Source organism: Cupressus sempervirens, chromosome 3 (genome assembly GCF_028749045.1).
Source record: "Cupressus sempervirens isolate cs-2001-9-10 chromosome 3, ASM2874904v1, whole genome shotgun sequence".
Classification (NCBI taxonomy): domain Eukaryota; kingdom Viridiplantae; phylum Streptophyta; class Pinopsida; order Cupressales; family Cupressaceae; genus Cupressus; species Cupressus sempervirens.
Window position 1 is genome coordinate 35,460,071 of NC_143120.1, and position 27,628 is coordinate 35,487,698.

General features: G+C 38.5%; 1 protein-coding gene across 3 annotated transcripts in view; it reads left to right on the forward strand.

The window, feature by feature from the left end:
• LOC149564648 (ARM repeat superfamily protein) overlaps positions 1-27,628 on the forward strand; it is a 311,869-nt gene that overhangs the window by 46,439 nt on the left and 237,802 nt on the right. For all 3 annotated transcript variants that reach the window (XM_089818208.1, XM_089818211.1, XM_089818209.1), the window contains 2 exons: positions 4,759-4,905; positions 24,730-24,820. In XM_089818208.1, the coding sequence (XP_089674334.1) occupies positions 4,759-4,905; positions 24,730-24,820 (238 nt within the window). The remainder of the gene's footprint in view (positions 1-4,758; positions 4,906-24,729; positions 24,821-27,628) is intronic.

Here is a 27,628-nt window from a genome sequence, read left to right on the forward strand (position 1 = left end):
TTTGCTGCCATAGAGAGCTCGAAACAGTGTCGACAACCACAAAAATGGAATCTTGGCCCTGCACTCTTAGTAATCATGTAATGAAGTCCATGAAGATACTCTCCCATTTCTGTGCTGAATAGGAAGAGGTTGTAATAATTTGGCTAAAAACTTGTGCTCTAACTTGTTTCGCCGACAAATTCGGCATTCTTTGATATGCTAAAAGACATCATCCTTGAGGCCCTTTCATGTAAACCTTTCCTTGACCTTCCTATAGGTTTTGAAGATCCCTAGGTGTGTAGCTGATGGTGCATTATGAAGATGCCTATCCTACATTAGAATTGCGCCAATTCCACTCCCTGAAGCATCACACTCTAGGACAAAAGGGCGAGAGAAATCGAGAAGTGTCAAAGCCAGACATGTGCTCATCACCTTCTTGAGCTTATCAAAGGTCACCTTTGCATCACTTGTCCACTTGAATGCCCCTTTCCGCGTTAGATCGGTGAGGGGAGCTACTATCTGAGAGAAGCCTCTAGCGAACCTCTTGTAATAAGAGCAAAGACCGAGGAAGCCCTTGAAATTTGATACATTCCTCGGAGGTGGCCAACCTAGGATCGTCTGTATCTTTTCCTGGTGCACCTTTACCCCATTTACATCAATCACGCATCCAAGGTAAAGAATCTTAGTCAATCCGAACTCACACTTCGACTCCTTCGCAAACAATGAGTGCTCTTCAATAATGCTAAGTACCTCATCTAGGTGTTGCAAATGCTCCTCCCAATTTCTATTGAAAACTAGGATATCATCAAAAAATACCAACATGTTCTTGCGCAACTGTTTTCTAAAAATATGGTTCATATATGACTGAAACGTGGCCGACGCTTTGGTGAGCCCGAATGACATAACCAAGAACTCATAGTGTCCATAGTGACATTAGAAAGCGGTCTTATGCACAACCTCCTCATGAACCCTTATCTGATGGTATCTAGATCTAAGATCTATCTCCAAGAAATAGATTGTCCCATGTAACTCATCTAGTAACTCATCAATGCGAGGAATAGGATACCTGTTCTTAATGGTTCTTTTGTTGAGAGCACGGTAATGATGGGTTTGGCGCCCTCCTTGAACTCAATGATATGCTCATACTCTCTATCTGGAGGAATGCCCGAGGTATATCCTCAAAAACCCTCTTGTGCTTATCAAGCACCGACTGAATGTCAACATGAAGCTGCTGTCTTGAATCTAATGTAGCCTTAGAGGAAATGAAATAGTGTGCTGCCCACTCCATGTCATCATGCCTCATAATAGCCTCCATCCTGTGAGCTGAAATCAACTCAGGTTCACTCTTTGGCATGGCCTTGAGAATCACCCGTCGGCGATCCTAGAAGGATTCTAGTTGCATCTTATCATGATCAACTTTGTACCTACTGATAGTCTGCAACCTTTGCCTACCCAACATGGCGCCTAATCCATCCAAATCAACAACATAAAAATCTGCCCTTAGAAGAAAGTCATCAAAGGAATCGATAGCCCTGACACTTTCCCTATGCACCTCAATCTGTATATCATCAACCTGTAACTTCTTCTTTGAGACCTAGTGCGAGTTTATGAAGTTATGTGATGCACCTATATCTAAAAGACACACAATATGCTGCCTTCTAACTACACCCTTCAAGCGAATGGGGTGACACGTGGGATTGCTAGAAAGGGAAGCTATGGTAGAAGACTGTTCCAGAGCGGATTTCTTGTTCCTCTCTTTAGGACGCAGCTCCTCACTTTCTTTCTCATCGCTATCATCAACATCGCTGCCCTCCTGCTGCTCATCCTCCTCTTTCGACAGAACCTCAACATAATGTATTTTACCTTTGCCAAGGCATTTGTGATCCGATGTTCAAGGCTCCCTATTGGTGAAGCATAGCTTCTTCCTCCTGAGCTCATTTCGAGTCTCAAAGTTCAATCTAGGAGAGGTAGTCTTATGCTAGTTCTTGTTCTTCTGGAATGAAGTAGACCCCTTATAAGGTTTCTTAGGAGGCTAGAGTATCGAAGAAGATGAGTCTAGATCATGTGCGACCATGGTATCATCCAAAGTGTTTGGTTTGAAAACCTTGACCAAACCTCTAAATCTGTCCCGTAAGCCCTCAATGAACAATATTACCTTACGCTGCTCTGTCATATTTGAAACCATCACCGAGATCTGTTGAAACTCATCAATGAAGTCATCTAGAAATCCACCATGTCGCAACTACGCCAAATCTCTGTAGTAGACCTCAATGTTCTTCCTGTCAAAATCGGTGATCAATTTAGAGCTAAAAATCTCATAAGATGTAATGAGACCATGATCCTGGGTGACCAACCCATGATGCCACCAATCATATGTTGCTCTCTGTAAATGCATTGTGGCGAATCTAATGGCTTTTGTCTCCGACATGGGCTTAAGTGTCAGGTAGGTGTCTAGCCTGTGAATCCAAGCTCTAGCGGAAGTCTTACTGTTGCCATCAAAAGTGGAAAGGGATAACTTGTTCATAGTGTGCTTCAAGTCCCTATTCTGTGCCCTAGGCCTCCTGTCCTATTGTGGTCTCTTTGTTTCCCTTTTCTGAATCATGTATTGAACAAAAGTTAGATTTTGTTTAATTTGGTCAAGGTACAAATCCCATTTGTCGTACATGGCCATAACATTATCCAGAAGTAAGCCTAGTGCTGCGGGTTGTGCTACTTCTTCCTTGGCATTATTCTTAGCAAAAATGGGCATCAGTGGCCTGTCTGTGTTCCGTGTGGGGGCCCTAGCAGCTCAAGGCGATCCTGCCACACTACAACCTCCACTGTGGCTCTCATGTGAGTTGGAGCTAGTTGCAAAATAGCACGATTAAGCTACTAAAGTGCATTAGCGATATTATTTTGTCCATCTCTAATAGCCCGCAAGGTTTTTGTCACTTCCCGTCCTTGTTCATTCTCATTATGAGCCATTTGAGTGTCTTGTACTTGTTCAACTTGTTTAACCTGTTCAACTTGTTCACCCTGTTCAACCTGTAAGCTTGTCCAAATGTTGACTCCTCATCAACTGTATAATTGTCGTTAATGTCAATCCGATCTAAAGATTCTGCCTGTTTAGGTCGGATGTGACTAAATTTATAAGGTTTCCTATTAATGCCTATTTGACATTGTCCCTGTTTAAACTAGCCTTTAATTCACAACTTCATCACACAGAAGTCGGCAGGTCTTGTGGCTCTGATATCACTGTAAGAAACCAAACTCGTATATCAACAACAAAAACTCTAATCCGCCTGAATTTATGGTTAGAGAGGGAGTTGAATGATTTTACATTAGCATTTCTAACCTTGCCTCAATATGGTATAACAACAATGTAATAGCATGAATGAACAAAAAGACTCACAGATTGTAGTCAGTTTTCAAACACATTCAACCGAAAATTCTTTTATTCGAGCTACACTCCATACTGGATGTTTAGCATAATATTCAAAAATATCTATACTGGCCTGAATTTGGAGATTGGACGTTTAACATAAATAAACATAAAGCAACTAACAATGGCACTTGATGTTGCCATGTATAGTTTGCCCCTTCATCCGATCAAGCCTGAGATAAGTCTGTTTGCTACACGCATTTGATGTTGTCGTGTAGAGTCTGCCTCTTCACCCAACCACGCTTGGAATAAGTCCGTCTGCCAACACACCTAGTACTGATTTGTGGCGGCCCATAATAAACTCCCAATGTTCCCTGCATGTGTTGCTGCTGATCACGTGGACCTGCACTCAAGAATACTACATGCGGCCTGTGATGGTTGGCTTCCCTTACCTCTCCTTCCCTTCGTGATAATGAAAGCTGCTGATGCCTCCCGTATTCATGCAACTAGTTGGGCTGTTTGTCTGAACAACTGGGACTATCAGGCTATTTGTCTCTCTGCTATATGGATATTGGTGATGTTTACCAGCTCACACCATACCGGTTAGCTATGCTATCTTACGTTAACCATAAAAAATCTCTCCTTATTCGATAAAAGACTTATTGTGAATGTCGTCCCCAGCTGTGATGAGAAACACTCTACAATGCTCCACGTTTGGTTATCAGTAAGCCTTCGATGAGTTGCTGGGGCTATGTCCAACTTCTCCACCGTCTCAAGGGGTTTTGTCTTCAAGAACAACCGGTCACATTTAAGGAACCTTCTTATATTTGATTACTATCATATTTCATGGTGTGAATCCCAATGTAGCTCCTTGCTTTTATAACTTTGATGTGAGGGGAAATGCAAACAATTAGGCAATGTGGGATAAAAGCCAATTTCATCTTTTACTCACTTAAGTTGCTTTTGTCATGAAGTAACTCATAAATCAACTTTATTAAATAAAGTGACTTAACTATCGGAGTTCCACATTTAAATATCTCCCTAACGAAACCAAATAGAATCCTGTGACTGGTTGGCATCTTCAAATTAAATGCCGATAGCCTATCCGGATGGAGAGATAAGCAACAAGGCACCATAAAGCCTAACACGGAGAAGGGGACATTGCAATGAATGTGACCTTTATGTTTCAACATCTTTCTGTACATTCTTAATGCCTTCTGTTGTAGAATGCTTAGTCTTAGCAGTTAGCATGCCATTTTCTTATACTAGGGTTTATCTATTATATCTTTTTTAATTGTATAGATTGTGAATTTACTTGTTGATTTGCCACTTTACATTAGTTTTTTTAATCTTGGTTTTTTGACAGTTTCTAACTTTATTGTGAGGTATGGTAACAACCTTTTTCATGTTACATGCAGGTTTTGCAGTACTATGTAGATATATTAGGGAAAACAGGAAATTTCTTTCAGGATAAAGGAAAACTAGTGGATGTCCTTGCTGGCTTGATTCACTACCTGTCTTCTCTGCATTCAAGTATGCAGCCAACAAACTCATCACCTGATCAAGTATTTACTTAAACTTTTGTGTTTTTTTTATGTTAATGGGGATATTTTTATTAGAGATGTTGGAAATAACGTCCTACACAATTGACTACTGAGAATATTATATTCATTGATGCCTGGTGTTTGAGTTACTAAATTTTCTTACGTGGTATTTACTATTGCTGTTTTTTAGAATTGCAACATGTTTTCTGCATCTTGACATTTCTTGAATATAAGTTCTAGTATTTGCACTAAATGTCTACCTTCCTAACATTATGTAAATGAGTCTGTGAAATAACAGAGGAAAATAAAAATCTAGTTTTGAGCTACAATTGTAAAATTATTCATTAAGATCAACTGAATAATGTTGGTGCATTTTCCTGTTTATACCACATCTTAATCTCCTATAGATTAGTTTTGCATCAGGGAATAAAAACTCTATTCATTGCTTTCCATCTTTCAACATGGGAGTAGAACCCACATTTGCCATTGAAATATTTGCTACAATTGTCTTGCTGTGGGTTAATGAGAATTAGCAACCCTTACAATCACAGGAATCGATTTACTGTCAGAGACAGGAAAATGGATAAATACTTTTAGCTATGAGGTCGATTCAATCAAGCAGCCTGGAGGATATAGCTGTACTTCTCATTGTTTGCAAGTCATATATTTGCTTGATAGTTGTTGATAATATTTTGATCACGATTGTCAATTTGTCTGGTGCCCACATATATTTGAGTTCAAACGAGATATTTGATCATGATGATAAACGAGATATTTCAGAGATATTATTCTAATGTCCTCCTTTGTTGGTCAATTTGTCTACTACACCAAGGAGCCCCCTAAATAAGCTTCTTTGGAAGCAGGGATTTGGTAAGAATATCTACAATTTGGTCTGCTGTAGGAACGTACTGTAAATCCATGGATCCATCTTCTATCTCTCTGTGTAAAGTCTCTTAAAATTCTGTAACCTTTTATTCAGACTTTTATTTCAGTCCTTGATTGCTGAGAATGGTCTTCTATTTTCTAAATATTGAGGAAGTTGACACCTATCTTTAATTCTGATACAATAATGAATATTCGACCTTTGATTGAATGGGAGTATCTCTGAATTAATCGCAGGATATAGATGCTTAGAGGAGCAGACTTAATTGTAACCATGTGTCCTCAAACTGCACCAATAACCTTCCTATATATCCTTGCTAAAGGGTATGTCCCTCAAAGGGACATAAGTTAACATAATCAATCTTTCCTATAAGTCGGTGATCAGAAAGATAAACATAATAACATCTAACTAACACAATGTGTTAGATTAGTTAAGGATTGTCAATCTACTTCTCGAGAAGTCACCGGCTCCTAAGGAAAATAATCTAATGCCAACTTAATGATATATAAGGGTAAGAAGAAGAAGTACGGTCTGCACTTTCAGACCTGTAGGTTATCTGGTTAAATATACATAACACTCTGTATTGTTGTAATGTGTTAGTAAACAGTTTTTCCCACATATTCATATGTAAAAACAGAGAAAAAGTCATGTAAACTAACAAATGAATTCCTATAGAAGAGATTGAGGAATTCTTTGCTTGATATTTCTTCACTGAAAACAGGCGCAGCTACCTTTATTGCAATGAGATTTTTTGTTTTAAAAACTCAACAGAAAGACCTTTCAGGAAAACAATCTGCTGAAAATGTTGAATCAACTTATTTTATCTCATCAATACAAAATAAACTTTAATTGAAAAGAACCACTCGATTTTAATTATCAAGATGAGCCACATATTTGAAAATTAAAACTACTGAGTAGGCAAATTGATAAAACTAATTTCTCACAGCATCCAAGTACGAATTGGCAATTTCAAAATAAGTAACAGACACAGCTAAAAGCTTGAACAGTATCTTCAGAAACACTGATTTAAATAGGCAGATAATAGTATCCACTTACAAAGCTTTTAACCATAAATCAAACTGTAGAGTTTCATTGTATCCGCAGAAATTCTGAAATGTTACTTCTAACTTGGAAATCATAAACAAAAATAGTTTTGTCTATCGATCTACTGGAGAATTCTAACCCTTTCAACATACTAATTATTACATATATATAGGCATGGGGCTGGACCATTGCCAAAATTACCTCGCCAGGAGTTAATTGTTTTTTGCCAAAGTAACTGATACCTGAAATGCAAGAAACAAGAAACTGAAAAGAAAAAGTAACTAAGCGATTAAGTGTAACCGCCTGTCTTGATCAGATAGCGCTGTCCCCTGTTGCCACGCCTTTCGTCGTCTTCCATGTTTCGTAGGCAGTTGAAAAGGCCGAGATAACAGATTGATGTGGCAAACCGATGTAGGCGAACCTTTGCTTCCAGATTTCTTTCATCTTCTTCAGTTCGGCAACCTTTTCCTCGTGCATTTTCAAATGTTTCAGATTAATGATTAACATAGCCTCTGTATGCGCCATGTTGGAAAAGTCCTGCTTAGCTGGTGCCTTTTTGTCTTGCCATTCCTGAAACTTCTTCTGAACCTCTTTGATTATTTCATTTGCTTGGGCAACGGAGTCATCTTCTTTTCCCATGAATTGTTTGGCAAGCCACTTAAGATCATTTTGGATGATCTGGTGTATGACCCTAAGCTCTTGCAACGCTTCTTTAATTTCAGTTACTCTTTGTGTGAGTGCCTCATTTTTCCATTCAATGCAATCTTTGATGACGTACAGGGCCTTTTCATGTAGACCAGCTACAAGACATTCGGCTTGGAATTTCTGTAGGCCAAGCTCTTGCACGTCTTCCAACCACATCACCACTTTTGCCCAGTTGTTCTTTTCTTTTTCATATCCTTCATTACTTGATTCCACCTTTTTGGTAATGTTTGATATCTCTTTTGAAGCATGGTCCAAGTGACTTATGTGCTTCACAGTATCATGTAGTACATCCTGAACCCATTCACCTACTACTTTAGCTACTGCTTTGCACTTATGCAGATTCTCCAATGATTGCTGATTGGTCGCAGAGGATACATCAATAATGGCTGACATCTCACGGATTGGCTTTGCTTCAGGGTGCAAGATAGCGTTAATGTACTGCGCCATATTTTTTATCGTTTCCTTCATTTCTTGCTTATCTTGCCCATCTTTACATACTTTGTGCGCGATCTTTTTATTAGAAACTTCAAAGAATTCCATATCTACTTTGCGGTTCCCTTTTCCCAAATCAACCTTTGTTATTTGGAAGTCTTGAGGCAATACGGAATCACGAGAGCTTCGATCTGGTGGTGTAGCTATCTCTGCTGCCCATTGACCTGAACTTTTGTCAAAATTGATTCTTGATTCAGTCCTTGCTTTTTTCACTTTAGGTGCCTTACCAAGGCACTTACTGACCAGATCGTCAATAGGCATAGATATTGGGACTATGCTCCTTTTCTTCTCCATGGATGTCTCCAACCATTTAGGCGTAGCTTGATCTTTTACAGTAGCAGGGGAACATTTAACTAAGGAGAGATTACTTTCCTGGTTCTCGGTAGCCATTTGCAAATTCTGGGATTCAGGTACATTATCTGCCATAGGTAAGTCTTTTGCTGTCTCCAAGTCCACGGTTATGGTGTTCTTGCTTTTGATGGCTGATGCCTTCTTCGTGCTTGAGCGGGTTACTCTCCTTCCTTTTGGAATTTCTTCTTGAACTTGAAGTTGAAGTGTTTCAGGAATTGCTTCAACTTCAACTTCAGCTAGACTTGCAACCAAATTAGGAACACCTCGATTAGTTTTCTTCCTAGCAGTCCTTTTATCTTTGCTTTTTGAAAATTTCCCAGAAAGATCTGGAGTAGCCATGGCCTTTAACTTTATCCACTTGGCAGTTCTAGCTATTACATCCTTGGTACGGGAATAGACATCATTTTCTTCCTTCTTTTCCCAATCAATTTTGGGAATGGGCATGCATTCAATCTAGTTGATTTAAACTTGATCAAGCACTTCTTCAGAATCATCATCTTTTATTCCATAAGTATCCAACTCCACATTAAACATAGTGATCTGTTTAATGGTCAAGCGGGACCACAGTCTTTTCCTTACCTCGAGTTCATTAAGGCAGTTTGCCCAAAAATCCTTTAACTATGGGGAGTGAACCAGGGATACCGCATTCTTAACATGGTTTTTGACAAAGCCGGTGTAGTCAAAATCTAACCGAGAAATGAAAGGTTCGAAGCATAAGCGGGTTAACGATTTGCTGACAATATGGCTTCTTTCAGACTAGGGCATCTATAGTGTCCAATCTCAATTGGGAAGAATGCCGAAGATGATCTTTTTGAAATCTGAAAAGACTCAATCACTGAAACAAATTGCCTACACATCTCAGATAACACTATAGAATCTGAACAATAACGTGGCAGCTTTAAAGGTTCATCAGAAAAACCACCCACTTTGATATATGTAAATCTGGGAAATTGAATGTAATAACAACCATAGATTTGCACAACTTGCATAGCTTCTTCTGTCATCCTATCATTCTCCCGGCCTCGGAGTTCAAATACCAATTTCCCTAGAAAGACATCGTTGATCCTCTTGAACTCTTTGCATACTGTAGCTTCTTGAAGATCGCCGTAATATTGGTAAATGGGTATGTCATTAACCCAAGGTGCATGTGGAAGATAGTCCCATTCTTTCGATGCAGCTAGGATGTAAATTAGATACGAAGACAAGAAAAATGGGCCACAGTTGTTAATAGCCATTAAACCCCTATGCAGGTTTTCTGCTATGAGATCAGACCAATCAATGAATTTAACCCCTTCAACGATCTTCTGTATGAAAAAGTACATCCAGGATTCCCAGTGGAATGCATGCTCATTCCCTTTGATCCTATTCAACAGAAGAACCATGTCTGCAATTTCTTTTATAAAATGTTCAATAGTCAATGGCTTAGGTAGTCTAGAACCTCCCTCTGCTGGTTTCAAAAGCCAAGACTGAGCTATCTTGTTATCATAGTTGTTTTTGTTTTCGGCATACAGGCGCTTAGCTTCTTCAAACGTCCATGGCTCATAAGGTTCCTTGTGGGGAATTCTAAAGGCCGAATGGACACTGGTTCTATTGATTCTAACAATCACTTCCTCTGAGGCTTTTTTGATAGATCCAGAAACAGGGTCATAATGGCTTGCACATTCAAGGACAAGTTCTGGATATGTGATAGCAACGGGGAAAGCGGCGGCTTCTAATAATCCACTATCAACTAACCTCTGATAAATGGGGCTTGACTGGGTATTCTTGGCTCGTTCAATTAACTCAGATAAACTTTTATTTACCATGAATGTGTCACGAATTTCAGGTAGGGAACTGACCAAAGAAGGTTTCTCTAGCTTAGGCAATTTTGGGTGGAAGCGTCATGACTGCTAATAAAGACAGGCTTTACAATATATGGCTTGAAATACCTCAAAACAAAGCAAACACAATTTGAAATGCAAAGGGGTATGAAGATGTACTTACAGTTTAACAGAGACAAAGCCTGCTACTCGCCCTTCTTACTTGATAATACTGGGAATATCTTTGAGGAAAATGGAATGAGCAGAAAAGGGCTAAAATGAATGCATTTAAAGAAAGATTTGTGCGGAAGATCACAGGAATAGATTTGGCAAGTAAGTGCACTAATTACCCACTCATGCGGCATGATTTTGAAAAGATGCCGCGTGTGCTTTGTTTTAAATACTATATCAAATCTGCACGTATGCTGCTGCATTAGGTGATCATGACATGAAAATTTTATCCCTCAACCAAATCTTGCCGTAGCCAAACATGTACTGCCTTAAATCCTTTCATTCATAACTTCGCATGTCTGGGAAATGTTGCACTGGGACCCACCTTGATTTGGTTCGAAGATTTAAAACCTGCATACAACTTTCATTAGTGTGCAACATTGACACTGAAGTTGAAGTTGAAGAATTGGGTGACCGGGTTTCAACTTCGACTTCGACTTCGACTTAAACTAAGACCAACTCGAGGGAAGAGATCGGACTTGACACACGAAGACTGAGGCAGACTTGAACTTGAAGTTGAGGTAAACTAAAACTTTAAGTTTAACTTCAAGAAAGGAAAAACTTGGGACTAACAACATATTAAAGTGCAAGAGAAATTATAAGCACTAACAATTGGCTCCTGTTGGGGAATGAGACTGACAAGATCATGTATGAACCCAGGGTCTTAGGCTCTGCAGATCGATTCAAAAGACGACAACACAAAACGAGAAACAGAACAAGAAAGGAAAAACAGCAAAAGACGGTATTTACAATGAGACGCGAAAATGGACCTAAAGATGGTACAACTTGAGGTCCTGCCCATTGTAGGACAGGGGGAGTTCATCTCCATTAGGATACTGCAACTTGAAGGCATTTGAACCTAGTTCTTCATATATTACAAATGGACCTTTCCACAGACTTTCAAACTTAGAATGAGCTCCTTTAGGTTCCCTTCTTTTATCCCATAACAGCACCTGGTCTCCTTTCATGAATTTACGTGGTCTCACTTTTTGATAAAAAATCCTTTTAACTCTTACCTGATGATTTGTAATGTGATCCATTAGCTCTCTTCTTTCCTCTTCTATTTTTTGGAGATATAGTATTCTCTTCTCAATGGAAGATTGGAATATTTCGTCTTCAATTGCTTTTTGTAAATTCAATGTGGCCATTTCTAAAGGCAAGGACAATTGTGCCTCAACTCTGTACACCAATTCAAAAGGTGTCATACCTGTGGCTCTTTTGGGAGAAGTCCTATCAGCCCAAACTGCTTCATATAACTTCTTGTGCCAATCTTTTCCGTTTTCATCCACCAATTTTTTCATAATGTTAACCAGGTTTTTGTTCGTGGACTCAGCCTGTCCATTACCTTGAGGGAAGTAATTTGAAGAATGAGACAAATGGACACCATGATCATAACAATACAATTGAATTTCCCTGGATGAAAAATTTTGTGCATTATTTGTCACTATTTTACTGGGAGTACCAAAACGAGTCAGAATATTTTCTGTCAAAAATTTGCACACCACCTGCGAAGTTGTTGCTTTAACAAGAATTGCCTCTAGCCATTTAGTAAAATAATCAGTAGCAGTAAGGATGTGTGTATGTCCAGCACTTGAACTCGGATTAATAGGCCCTATAAAATCCAATCCTCATTGTTGAAATGGTTCTTCTATGATCACTGGTTTTAGGGGTAGAGCAGCCAATTGTGGTTTCCTAGTAAACAGTTGACATTTTTCATAGTTCCTAACCAAATGGTAGGCGGCTTTAAACATATCTGGCCAATAGTACCCACTTCTTAGGATTTTGAATGCCGTTACTGTTGATGAAAAATGACCTCCGCAGGCTCCATCATGAAAGGTTTCCAATAACTTACCTTGTTGGTCAGTATCGACACATCTTAAAAACATACCATCTAAACCTCTTTTATATAAGATATCATCAATTATAACAAACTTAGCTGCTCTGAGTTGGAGAGTTCGCCGGTCCTTTCCTTTCAGGTGATCAGGACATCTTCCGTATCTCAGGAAATAAGCAATATCTGAATACCATTCATCTTGGAGACTTACAAACAAGCAAGTGGGATTTGACTCCTCTTTTTCACCTTCTGCAATAAGTTTACACAAGCCCTGTCCTCGAACCAATTTTGTTGGTCGGATATCCAAATCAAATTCTTGGACTTTTGCTACCCATGTGGCCCTATTGTTGACTGCTACATCCTGCTGTGTGAGAATGCTCTTGACCGCGGTGTATGGCACATACACTACAAAATGAGAATGCAGAATATAGTATCTAAAATATTTTACTGCTTTTACAACAGCGAAAGCTTGCTTTTAAGACAAAGAGTAATTAAGCTCATGTTTCTTTAGAGGTACGCTCATAAAAGAGATAGGCATTTCTTCCCCTTTGTCATTCTTTTGGAGCAGCATGCCTGACATGGTATGCTCAGACGCATAAGAATACATTATAAAATCTTTTCTAAAATCTAGGTGAAAAAGCGTTGGGGCTTTAGCAATAGCTTCTTTTACCTCCTTGAATGCTTTTGACGCTGGCTCATCCCATTTAAAACTCTGCTTCTCACTGAGTAATTTGGCCATAGGTTTAACAGTTTCTGCAAAATCAGGTACAAATTTTCTCAAGAAATTGATTTGTCCAAAGAAGGATTTAACACCATTTCGATTGACAGGAAGACATAGCTGCTGGATAGCTTTCACCCTTTCTGGGTCGATTTTAATACCTTCTTTTGAGACCATGTGTCCAAGTAACTTTCCCTCTGTCACGGCAAAAATCGATTTCTTGGGATTCAATGATATTCCGTGATCTCTACACTTCTGGAGTACCTTTCTCAAATCTTTCAGGTGTTTCTTTCGTCTTCTGGAAAACACTGTCAAGTCATCAAGCTACACTGTGATACATCTGTCCAATAAGTTACTGAAAGTTGAATTCATAGCTCGCTGGAAGGTGGCACCGGCATTTATTAAGCCAAAAGGCATTCTTTTGTAGGCAAAGGTCCCCCATGGTGTTGTAAATGCAGTTTTGTGTTGATCATCTTCAGCAACTTCTATTTGGTTATAACCAGAGAAACCATCTAGAAAAGACATCATTTCTGAACCGGCAACTGTTTGAAGGACTTGATCCATTATCGGCAAAGCGAAATTGTCTTTCAAACTTGCTTGATTAAGGTTTCTAAAATCAACACAAATCCTTATCTCTCCGTTCTTTTTCCTCACTGACACTATGTTCGCCACCCACGTGGAATGATGAATCGGAAAAATAATGCGAGCTTTTAACATCTTGTCTATTTCCCTAAAAATTGCCTCAAAAACTTTTGGATTATATGTCCTCAACTTTTGTCTAAAAGGGGAAGTTCCTGGTTTCAGAGTAATGTGGTGTTTGAATTTACCATTTCTGAAAGTCTTCAAATCATCGTAAGACCAAGCAAAAACATCAACATATTCTGACAGGAGCTTTGTGAATCTAATTCTCTCTCCTTTATCACAAGTTGTTCCCAAATTGATAATTTTGGGATTATGTTTATCTCCCAGATTCACTTTTTCATAATCAGCATTCAGATTCTCTTTAGGTGTTACAGCTTGAGCTAAGAAAGTATCTTGCCCATCAAAAAGTTTCTCAAGCTCAACCAGGCCTTTAGGTATCACATTTCCTTTTAATTGTAATACATCATTCTCATCAGGCAAGTTAGGCAAAATTCCCTACATTCCACATTTGAGCCTTCAAAGTAGTTCATGGAGAATTTCTCTACATTTTGCAAGAAAGCATTAATATGAGCATCGTCTTTAAATACTTGCCAAGAATTATTATTATCAGGGACGCTCGGTCTGTGAATAATTTCAACTGAATACTTCTTATTTATGAAATCAGGATGAGGAATTAACAAAGAAGCTGATATTGCTAATGAGTTTGCCTTGTCATTCAGCTCACGAGGGATTGCTTCAATTGCAAATGCATCAAAACCTTCTATTTCATCCCATACTCGGTTCTTGTAATGCTTTAGTCTCTGGTTTTTAACTGAAAACATACCTTTAACCTGTTTCACTATTAATTCAGCATCTCCTCTTGCTTTTAATAGCTTGATGTTCCTTCTTTTGGTTTCCTCAATGCCTAGAAGTAGGGCCTCATATTTAGCTGTATTGTTGGTATTTTCAAAAGTGAGCTTATAAGAAAAGGGGAATTTCTGATCATTAGGTGATATGAGAACTACTCCGGCTCCAGATCCATTCGAACAACAGCTCCCATCAAACTCGAGGGTTCATAGGAGATCACCTTCTAATGATTTCTCACTTGTTTTCTCATCTTCAGACATAATCAAATAATTAGCAAAATCAGTTTCTTGATAAAGAATTTGAGATTTAGGATCATCAGATGGAAAGACTCTGTACTTGGATTTTGTTTCAGGTAATAAAGTTACTTTCTCCCTTCCAATAGGTATTACAGCTTGAGACCAATCCATCTTAACTTCCCCTCCTAGATCTCGACAAAAAGTCCGACTAAGAAGCATGCCATAGCTTGTGGGGATATCCGCTACCAGGATGGTGAGCTTAATTCTTTTCTCAGGGTAAGCTGCTAGCAATACTTGGGCATCTTTTATCTGACCCACCAAGGGTACTTGTTTTGAATCCATGGAGTAACATTTGCCAAATGTTTAAAAAAAAGGAAGATCCAAACCTTTTGCTACTGCTGCTGGCATTATATTATCTGAAGCCCCTGAATCTATGATGCAGTTATTGAGCTTAAAGCCATGTAAGAAGAGAGATACATAGAATGGATCAGGCTTGTGATTATAAGAGGGTTCAGGACCGATTGGGTCTGGTTGAATTACCTCTTCCTGACTATGAGATTTTTGTGTTTTTGACTTCTTGCCCTTTGAAAATTCTTTCTTCTGATGAGCGACTGTTTCGTTTCCATCTGAGACTTTGATCTCATTGATTTGCTTGGCCGCTTTGTCAGGAGGTGACTGATTAACATACTCAATCAACTTGTTAAGTTCACTGGGGTTCATCCTCAAATATTCTGCAGGAGAGATTTGTATCCTTGATGTCTTACAAAACTCAACAATGTCAAATGTGGACTCAGAAGCAGCTACTTTCTTTAAGATTTGAGGAGGAGCTATTGAAACAGGTGATGACTTACCTTCACTTTCTCCTTTCGGCCTTTGCTGCTTGGCCTGAGTGGGGGTTGATTTATTTTTATCATGAATATCAGCTGCTTCAGCTCTCTGCCCTCGGGTCAAGACCAAACATGAAGCCTCTTCTAAGGTCAATAAAATGTCATTACCCCTATCAGAATCAGATTCATATTCAAGGTAATAATTTACGGAGTCGCCAGGTTCTTCAGAAGATTCTTCTTTTATTATTACATTAGAGGAAGCCACTTTTTCTGCTTCGAGCTGCTGATATCTTATATTTTCAGGACAAGAAGTTCCCTCATGATCATTTGTCAGATGAAAAACACACATGTTGTTTTTGCTAGGTGGAGCTTCAATCTGTAATCTTTGTTGACTTGAGGGTAAAGTCAGTTGTTTTCCTTGAAAACTACTTTGGCCCGGGAATTTCCTTGGAATATCTTGATAATGAGTGTTCATTTTAGGCAGTTGTTTCTTAATAGTCATCACGTCATTAATGAGCTTTTGAACCAATGGGTTAGATTTTTTGGATGAAGGTGATTGAGTTTTAGAATTCTGCATCTCTTTCTTCCATTTACTTGCGGCCAAAAGGTCATCTTCTAGTTCAATTGCCAGTCTCTGGGCGGGTTCAACATTTGCTACTCTGTTCCTTCTTAAGTGAAAACTGATGTCTGGGGGCATTGCATTAACAAAGAACCCTTTACGATTTTCATCATTAGGTCTCTTGGTAGCAGGAATTTTATGAATTATTTTATTGAATTTTGCTACAAAATCTCTCATAGGTTCATGTACTTCTTTCTTCAACTGAGTTAACTGGAGTAGTAAGGTATGTTTATCTTCAGAGGATTTAAATCTGTCCTCGAAGGCAGCACGCATATGATTCCAATCAGTAATGGACCCTTGAGGAAGATGATGAAACCAGTCTGCTGCATCATCAATCAAAGTCTGCACAAATAACCTCACAGCTACATCTTCATGTGCAACAGCAAGGACAACACATGCGGTATTGAAGGCATTGAGTTGCTCGTCAGTTGACTTCTTTCCATCGCCATAGAATTTGGGTAACACTTCTCTAGCACCTTTAGGAAGTGGATTAAGATTACCTCCAAGAGCCAAAGGACCTACTTGTGCACCCCAAGGATTAGCAACCATTCTAGGGAGGACGAAATTCAAAGGTTGGATGTTTAAATGGGAAGGTATTAGTGTCCCTGGTAATATTAAGGCTTGAAGGTTCACAACTATTGGGGTGGATTTTCGAAGGGAAGTTGGCCTACTTTTACTCTTGACTAGCTTCTTCCGTTTCTGGGAGAGGTCTGGGGAAAAGTTAAGGTTTTTTACAAATTCGTAAGACTCATCAATGAACCCCTTTCTTTCTTCACTCCTAGTGTACCTTCTACTAGCCAGTTTATCACTGAATAGACCGACATTCAACACTCAGAAAGGCCTTGGGATTAGTCTATCAACTATTGCTTCTTCGTTAGCAATAGGTATGCCCCTAATGAGTTCAGCTCTTTCTTCTTCTCTTTCAAGCACTCGGTTAACTTGTGTAAATTGTTCTAGGCTTGTTCTAAGTTTCCAGGCTTGTGCGCTTAAATCAGAAATGATATCTTCTTGTGTATTATCAAACCCTAAGCTTGGTTGAAGTACTGGGAACACTTCATAATGAGGCAGAACCATTTTATCGTTCCCCAGCAGAGTCGCCAAAAACTGTTAGTAAACAGTTTTCCCCACATATATTCATATGTAAAAACAGACAAAAAGTCATGTAAACTAACAAATGAATTCCTATAGAAGAGATTGAGGAATTCTCTGCTTGATATTTCTTCACTGAAAACAGGCGCAGCTACCTTTATTGCAATGAGATTTTCTGATTTAAAAACTCAACAGAAAGACCTTTCAGGAAAACAATCTATTGAAAATGTTGAATCAACTTATTTTATCTCATCAATACAAAATAAACTTTAATTGATTTGTTTAAATAACTCCACATTAAACATAGTGATTTGTTTAATGGTCAAGCGGGACCACAGTCTTTTCCTTACCTCGAGTTCATTAAGGCAGTTTGCCCAAAAATCCTCTAATTGTGGGGAGTGAACCAGGGATACCGCATTCTTAACATGGTTTCTAACAAAGCCGGTGTAGTCAAAATCTAACCGAGAAATGAAAGGTTTGAAGCATAAGCGGGTTAACGATTTTGTTGACAATATGGCTTCTTTCAGAGTAGATATATGAGAAGAGTTAAAAAGAAAGAATAGATATATATTCAGATTAAACATTTGATTAATATACATATATCCATATAAGTGAAGTATAAGAAGCAGATGAAATTAGAACGTAAGGTATGCAATGGGCAAGGAAGAATACACACACACACACATATGAAGAGGAGTATAAAAAGATTAATTAAAGATTTCCATCATCATTTGAAGAAATCAACATCCCAAAGGTGTATAAGATAATGATATTAATGTCCAACAAGAGACCAACAAGGGTCCAAGGCACTGCTGTAGTAATCCGACTCAGATAATGCAGCAATATGATTAAGGAAATCCAATATAATGTGAAAATTTTGATCGAAAACAATTATGAAATCATATCATCCTCCAAAATGCATCAGACCTAGTACTTGATTTGTCTATTGTTGAATTTGCCGGGATAACTATTGGACAAGATCATACACTCATGCTCATGTCTGAATGTTAAAAAATATTGATTCATGAACACAATACAAAATGAAAAAACATGGAACCTGGGTGTAACTGTGGGTGAACTGGCTCTCTATATGGCTCCAGTTGGTCTGCTCTTCAATGGACATAGGTTCTGAAAGTTCCAGCACCGTTACCACTCCTGCCGTCACGCCTGCTTTTGGAGTCTACCATTTGAGTTGGTGGTTTGGGTCTGTGGCTTCCTTACTCCCCTACGGCCTACTCAACTTACAGCTGATATGTGCTGGGCTTGCGGCCAACAGTTATGTCACACAAAGCCCCGCTAGCTGCCTGTTCTCACTGCATTAGGACCTCCCAGTGTTGGTGTAACAGATGGCAAAGGTTGCGATTTACTCCTGACTGATATTGAAGTCACCTGAGCTCCACATTGCCATACACTCTCCATGGGTATTTGCCGCAACAGTACTACTGCCGTCCTTCAACAATGATCCGATCACCTTTATTCTACAGTGTATATGTGTATACAGGGATTTATATTGGTCACGTCTGCTATCACACACTTCTTCCTTCTGCATATATCGTGGATCCCTAGTCTTGCTGTTTTTCCTTGCCAGAGTAAAACTAAATTCCCAAATATCCTTCACTGCTAACTGATGGGAGATTGACTAAAACCATGCACTATACTTCAATTTCCATACCTGAACTTGTGTGCAAACTTCCAAGAGATATTGGAGCTACGTCCATCCTCTCAAATCTTCTTAAGGGGTTTTGTCCTTAAGAAAGCCAGTCACATGTAAGCAACCTTTTTGTACTTTGAACAATATCAAATTTCATGGTGACAATCTCAGGGAAGCTCATTGCTTTTATAACCTCGATACGAGGGGAGGTACAAACAACTAGGCAATGAGGGATTAAAGCCATTTTTGTCTTCTAGTCACTTAAGTTACTTTTGTTATAAAATGACTTTAAGTCATAAAGTAACTTTATAAATCCACTTTATAAAATAAAGTGACTTAACCATAGAAAAACTCCTCCACTGAAATATTTCCCCAACGAAACCTAATAAGCTCCTGTGACTGCCTAACATCCTCAAGATTAATGCCATTAGCCTATCCGGATGGAAAGATAACCAACAAGTTGCCAGTAAATTCTAGTACAGAGAAGGGGATATGACAACTGCAAGATACAACAGTGCATAATAGAGCAAACTAGCAGGAGCACCAAATGGTGTTTGGAAAGGAACAAACAAGAAAGCAGATAAAGGGAAGAACAATAGGTGAGAGAAGGACTAGGTATCCTTTCTCGGTAAAAAGAAATCTAGCACCGAAAGATAAGGTCCAGGACAAGCAAGGGTTCAGGCTCGTCTTTGAGAAAGATTGGAGATAGGGTGCCGCTGTCTGAGTAATTCACGACAAGGTCTAATTGATCTGGTGTGCCTGGAGACCGGTGTAGTAAGCGGCTGCTCCATGCTCTTGGAAGGGGACATGGGCAGAAAAAAGGCGGTGATGAGCTGATTTAAGGCTTGACTCTGAGGAAAGATGAGCTGTAAAGAGTAGTCCCAGAGCTGAGAGGTCTCTTGGAGGTACAGAGCTAAACACCGCTGGTCGGAATAATTGAAAAAGGCCAAAAGGGATCTGCAGTCTTTGAATAAACAGTTGAACTTGCCTTTGATCTCGTAGTAGATGGAGCACTTGATAAGATAAGATAAAATTATTAGTGTCCAGCAAAAGACCACAAAAGGTCTATGGGACCGAGAGTTTACAACTAGATAGCTAACAATAGTAGGAGCATCGAACGGTCTCCGAGAAAAACGAACAACAAGAAACAACAAGAAACAAGAAGAGAGAGGACAGGGTAAAGACTGGGAGTTCTTCCTTGGCAAAAAGAAAAAGGTCACAGAAGGATAAGACTGAGTGGACAGAAGCCCTGAACTATCTCTCTGAACTCGTGGAGGAGTGTTGTTGACACAAGAAACCATTGCGAGATCTGATAGATTTGGAATGACCAGCAAAACTAGTAGAACTAGACATCCTTTTCACACCCCGTAAAGGAGATAAGGGTGCAAAAAAGTCAGTAATAGACTGATCAGAGCTATGTCGGTGAGGAAGAAGTGATTGTAGAGTACTATCACGGAGCAGAGTGGCCTCCTGAAGATAGAGCGCTAGACACTGCTGGTCACAATAACTGAAAAAAGCAGAGAGAGAAAAGTAGTCCCAGAACAAACAATAAAAACTCCCTCTGATCTCATAAAAGATAGGGCATTGGAAAATAAAGTGAGTCTTTGTCTCAACCTCAACTAAAGTCCACAACTTACAGATCCGTTCTCCTATGTCAATATGATGGTCTTTCTGAGCACGAAGACGGTGAGAACCAACTCTGAAATACCCCAGAGAGATACGAAGGGCATGACTCCACAGTCGAGAAAGGTAACCAGGACAAACAATAATCCCATCACTGATCTCCAGAAAGTGTTCTGCATAGAAGGCCATCCTCGAATGTAAGCCACCATGAGGGTTAGTCCAAGTAGTAATAATATACAGTTTGTAAATATCAAGTCTGACATGCTCATTTCACTCTTGTCTAGATGGGAGGAGATGAGCAGGGGCATTAAATGAGAACTGATAAGGAGGGAGATGATCAATATCAATCCCAATCGAGCTCAACAGAGAAGATGCCTGTGCATACCAGCAATGAGCACGAGAGTTAGTATCAAAACGTGCAATAGCAGCATAAGAACCTGTGTCACAGAGTTCGCCGCATTTCATGCATGAAATTCCAATTTGGGCGAACTTCAAAAGTTTCCATAAAATTCGTTAAAAATCGACTTGTGTTCGTACGGAAATGAGGACGGGCTTTTTCATCAAGGCAAAAAATTTATAACAGATTTTAGGAGTTTGAAATACTATTGTTAAAGGTTTTTGACTACACTTTTTCTATACAATGCTGCTCGGGGTCTCTGCTTTTCACCATTGGCTACCCTAGTTGAAGCTATCATATATTGCAGTCGAGAGGCAACAGTGAATGTGTTATTTAACCGGAGGCCAACAACTATCTTCATTGCTTTTTGGAGTCCATCTGCTTCTGCATGTAGCTACATCTGGAAGCTCTCGACTTCACTGTAAAAACTCGTGGGAGGCTTAATAGAAGCTGAGAACCAATGCTTATTCCAACGCTTATCTAGTTTTTTTAAGCGCCTCATGTTTTCCGAATGCGATGCTAGACAAACTTTATGTGGGCCAACATAGTTAGGTGTTATTACTATTGTTATTGTTTTAGGTTTTATCATTGTTTGCGATTTATTTAAAGTTTAATATTGTCATATAGTTTTTCATTTTTGGTATTTAGTTTTGTTTAAACAAAATTAGAATATTAAATTGGTATAATTTTATGTTTTATATTAAATTTATATTAATAAAAATTTAATCATAAACTTAAAAATATCTTATATTTTTTAAACGTGTCAATGTTTTTGAAATGAATTTAAAACTATTTAACAATGATAAAATATATTACTCATTTATTCTATATATATTAAATTATATTATTCAATAATTAATCATATAATTTAAGCGTAATTGATATTTTATAAATGTTTCAATCTTTTTATAATGATTTTAAACCTATTTAACAAAGTTTAAATATTTTGTTATTTTACTTATATATATATATATATATATTGGCAAATTTAATGTCGAACTTTTTTCCGAATTTATGCTCTTGTCGAATTTTGTCCGAATTTTATGGTTGCCGAACTCGAATTCGAATTCGAATCTTGTGACTTAGATAAGAACAATATGCCAGGTAGGAATATCTATCACGCTTACCAATCGAATCTGCAAAACCACACAGATGATGAAGGAACCAAATCAGATCAAATATAGCCCCAAGATTGAAGGGATGAGCACCAAACTTGGCAAGAATGACATTGTGAGGAGTGAATCTTTGACATCTAATGATGTGGGTGGCACATTGGTGAGCCCAATTGGCATAACCAAAAACTCATAGCGTCTGTAGTGGCATCTAAAGTTATCTTATGCACGTCCTCACGAACACGTATTTGATGGTATCTAGATAGAAGATCTATCTTTGAGAAATAGATTGCCATATGTAGTTCATCTAATAATTCGTCAATGCGGGGAATAGGGTACCTATTCTTACTAGTCCTCTTGTTGAGAGCATGGTGATCAATACACATGCGAAGAGTACTATCCTTCTTCACCAAAACTGCCAACGAAGCAAAAGGGCTGAAGCTGGGTTTGATGTGTCCCATGTCTAAGAGTTCCTTAATCGTCCTTTCTATTTCCTCTTTATAGTGCCTAGGGTGACGATGAGTGGTGATGACGGTCTTGGCGCCCTCTTCTAACTTGATGATATGCTTGAACCCTCTATTTGGGGGAATACCCGGGGGTATGTCTTCAAAGACCCTCTTATGATTATCAAGCAGTGACTGAATGTCATAGTGAAACTGTTGTCTTGAGCCCAGTGTAGCCTTAGAGGAGATGAAACAATGTGCTGCCCACTCCATGTCATCATGCCTCATAATTGCCTCCATACTGTGAGTTGATATCACTCTGGGTTCATCCTCAAGCATGGCCTTGAGAATCACTTGCTGACCCTCCTATATGAATTCCAGCTGTATCTTACCATGTTCAACTGTATACTTGTCTATAGTCCGTAACCATTGCCTACCCAACATGGCGTCTAACCCATCCAAATCATCAACATAAAAATTTGCCTCTAGAAGATAGTCATCAAAGGGAATCGAAAGCCCCGACACTTTACTTGTGCATCATAATCTATCACCCTCTGCTACCTTAAATTTGAACTCTAGTATATCATCAACCTGTAATATAATTGTCAAAACCTAGCGTCTGCTTATGAAATTATGTGATGCACCTGTATCTAAGAGACACATGATACGCTGCCCTCTAACTACACCCTTCAAACGAAAGGGGTGACCAGTGGGATCACAAGAAAGGGAAGCTATGATAGGGGACTATCCAGGAGTGGTCTCCTTCTTCCTCTCTTTAGGAGGTTGCTCCTCACTTCCTTCCTCATCGCTGCCATCCACATCACTGCCTCCCTATTGCTCATCCTCCTTTTTCAAAAGAACCTCGACATAATGTGTTTTTACCTTGCGAAGGCATCTGTGATCTGGTGTCCATGACTACCTACAGGTAAAGCATAGCTTCTTCCTCCTCAATTCATTTCGTGTCTCAAAGTCCAACACAGGGGGGGGGGGGGGGGGGATTCTTATGCTGATTTTTATTCTTCTGGATCGAAGTAGACTCTTATAAGGTTTCTTAGGAGGCTATAGTATCGAAGAAGGTGAGTCCAGATCATGTGTGATCTTAATAGCATCATCCAAGGTGTCTGATTTAATGACCTTGACCAAACCTCTAAATCTGTCTTGTAAGCCCTTTGTGAACAACATTACCTTATGCTGTTCGCTTATATCTGAAACCATAATCGAGATTTGCTGAAACACATCAATAAAGTCATCTAGAGATCCACACTATCGCAACTAGGCCAAATCCTTGTAGTAGACCTCGATGTCCTTCCTGTCAAAACGAGTGATCAGCTTAGAGCTGAAAGTCTCGTAAGATGTAATGAGACCATGATCCTGGGTGACTAGTCCATGATGCCACCAATCATATGCTGCTCCCTTTAAATGCTTCGTGGCAAACCTAATAGCTTCTGTTTCCAACATGGGTTTGAGTGTCAGGTATGTGTCTAACTTGTGAATCGAAGTCTTAGAAGACGTCTTATTGCTGCCATCAAAATTTGGGAGTGATAACTTGTTCATGGCGTGGTTCAAGTCTCTATTCTGTGCCCTAGGCCTCTTGTCTTGTTGTGTCCTTTCCGACTCCCTTTTTTGATTCATGTATTGAATAAAGGTCAGATTCTGCTTAACCGGATCAGGGAACAGATCCCATTCATCATACATAGCCATAACATTATCTGGAACTAAGCCTGTTGCTGCAGGTTGGGCTACCTCTTCCTCGGCATTCTTCTCAGCAAAAATGGGCATCAATGGGCTGTCAGTATTCCACGTGGGGATTAATTGGACCCTAAATGTGCTAACATTTGCAGTAGCTAGAAATACTATTGTTATAGTATTATGGAACCAACTAGGGGCTCTAGAGACATTTTTGCCCATTCATATATATTTTTTGCTATATGGCTATGAAATACTTTCTTACAGCTTGGTTTGATTTATATTTACTTTGCCTCCAACAAACACCACTTGAATGATATTGTTGACTTGAAGACTGCATGGACATAATGGAAAGAGGTTAAATGTTTGTCAATTTGAATCAGCGATAAAATTTTAAGCTTATTGTTGAAACTTGTTCTCCCTTCATGCCCTGCACTGTTTCCTCAATTGCCCTTATGGAGTTGCATGGTATGCCTACATATCTAGTGTATCATGTATTTTGAATCACACAATGACTTGCCTTTTTTCAACCAGATTTATTGATTTGTAGAAGTTATTGCTTTTCTTTCTCAAAATGTGAATTTGATTTTGGTTTTGTCTTGTCAACATTAATACAGGGTAAAAGCCAACTGGTCGCCTTGCATGGATATAAATGCATTGTACCTAAGAAGGTTGTAGCAGTTGGCATTATGAATATTTCTGAAGATGGTAACTTCCCACTCTTTCAGTTTTTACACTCATTTCATCATTTGACACATCTTTTGCTGATTCGACCTGTTTTAAATTGGAAATCAAGTTAATGGAATATAGTGATTTGTCAAACATTATCTTTTGTATACACTCTCCTTGAAAAATCTCTATGTTTATATTTTATTATTAGCATGGAAAAAGTATACTGTTATGATTTGTAAAAAGTATATTGTTATGATTTGTACTGGGACTGGTTTTGATTCTGACTAATATCTTTGGTTTCTTCCCTGACCATGCTTTCTTTAGCGTCTTCTCCTTCATTCCTTATGTTGGAGACCTGTTGAGAAAGTCAACTGTTGCGTAACTTCCTCAGACCAAAACTGCTTGGGAAAACCCCTGCTCCCCAACATATACTAGGCCTCTCTATAATATTACAGTTTCTTCTATTAACTACTCCAGGAGCATAGGGTGTTGTGAATTGAAATTTATTCCGTGTTCGACATAAATGTCAATGTACCTGTTTGACCAAAATTCACCACCTTTATTAGATCTAATAGTTATGATGTCACATCCCAACTCCTTTGCTAATGATGAACTTTTGAAAATCTTTAAGCAGGAGATTTTGATTTCAAGAAAAAACCTACATTTTCCTATTGAAATAAAACAAAAGAGAATATACTTGGCACTAGTTTTTGTTGTCGCATTCGTTGATTAACAATCATTTGCACAAACCCATTGTAGGGACCCTTGCGGCTCTCCAAGCCTTTATATTTGAAATTGGATTTTTGTTCTATTTGTCTACTTGGCAGACTTTGCAAACAAGTTGTATTGTCTGTTGTATAACAGGCACGCACTCTACAAAACTCGTGTCAGGTAAGAGAGGTAGCTTGCTCATACTATTGATGACATGTACTGCTGTGGATACTCAATGAACCATGAGAAGACACATTTGTATTTCAAATTCATTTATGGTTATCTAATCTGATTGTTACTTCTGTAGTGAGGATTGGATTGTTATTGTATTGCTAAATATTAAAATGTAATGACATTTCAGAGTATATTTTATCTGGGTATCTTCTGGTTTTTTCTGGTTAGTCCAAAATTTATTGCATAAAATTATTTGTTTGCATTTCTGAAAATTATTTGGGAAAATTGGGGAAAATATTTGGTTGGGGATATTACAGTGGTACTGGAGCTGGATTTCCTGCCACCCTGTGAGGTTAAGGGAAAGAAAAATTAAGATAGTGCATGACGAAGTGATGAAATTATATTACATGTCATGACTTCAAAGTGTTATGTGGTTTGTTGAGAAATAATATTGTTGAGAGTAAGATTGGCTGATAATTTATTTTGAGTCTGCCACAATACCCATGTGTAGAGCTGCTTCAATTTTGAAGGAGATATTTAATTATTATTCCATGTTTGAGTCTTATAAAGAGCATGCACAATAAAATAATGGCGTTGTTGCTTATTTCTGAATACAATATGGTGGAATATTAAAATGGGAACTTTAAAGAATTCCCAAAATACAAAGTATTCCAAAGGTTTAAAGTGCAATTTAATATTGCTTACGAGAGGCTATTCGTGAAATTTATAATGGTTGGTGGTTTGTAATTGAAGATTAATGTTTTGGGCCCTTATTCTTTACTCGGGGTGTTCTTGTAAAGGTAAGAGCATTAAAAATATTGTTGCAAGCCATTTTTTTGTGAGACATAGCATTGTTGCATGAAGGTTGCAGAAAAGTTATTTTCTTAAAGTCTGGCTTTATTTTACGGTGTTTTGAAAATAATGCTGTAAGATATGAGCTAAGAGGCGAAGGTGGGATTTAGATAAATTTAGAGGCCGCCTTGGTCTATTTGATAGGAGAAGTAATAATTTCTAGGCGTTGTTTTTCAAGGTTGAAAGCATTGTCGGGGCAACATGGTAGTGTAAAGTGCTCAATGCTATAATGAAAAGACAAAGATTTGTAAGGTCAAACCAAAGAATAGATATTTTAGGTAGCAAGCCAAGTGTTTATCAAGACTACAACTATGGTCTAATTAAACAGAGCTAAATGCAACTATAAGTGTTTTTGATATGTCTGTGTCATGAATTAGCAAATTGTTATTATAAGTGTAATATTTGCTGCAAACCAATAGACTATTCTACAAACTGTTTGTTGAAATGGCTTATGGAAAGTGCACAGGTTGTTGAATTGGCAGAGCATACTATTGGTTTAACAAGTGTTTGCTATATTGTTTGAAATTGTGACTCAAGAATAATTACAAAAATTAACATCGAAAAGGGGGTAGCATTTACAGTGTAATTCATTGCCAATTGATACAGAGAAAGTGCAGAAATATTTAGAACCAGGGTTCTTTTAGTGACAAAATAAATACTATGAAAATTCTAAAAAGCAAGGTCTTCTCTAGGGAATTTAATGACACTTTTAATAGCAAATAACTAAGAGACCTGCAAAAAAGAAACAGAAATAGGGAATGGGCTGTATATCATTGAAATGAAATTGGAGTCTATGAAATGTACGGTGATGTCATTTCAAAGTTGGAAGAATTGGATTCATGTTTGTCCAAAATGCACCAGTCTGATTGGAGGCTTTTGAATTGGGCTTTGCAGCCCTCAGTGGTTCCTTTAGTCCAACAGAGGTTATTGGAGCATCTGTGTGAAATTTTGAGGCTAATGGTTGCTTCTTGTCTCAGTGAAATTATTAGAATAATAGCTCTGGTTATACATTATGATGCTAGCATCTTGAAGATGATTCTACAATTGATTGTGGACAACTTATATGGATTATATGATGTCAAAAAATCTACCTTTGGTAAGAGGGCT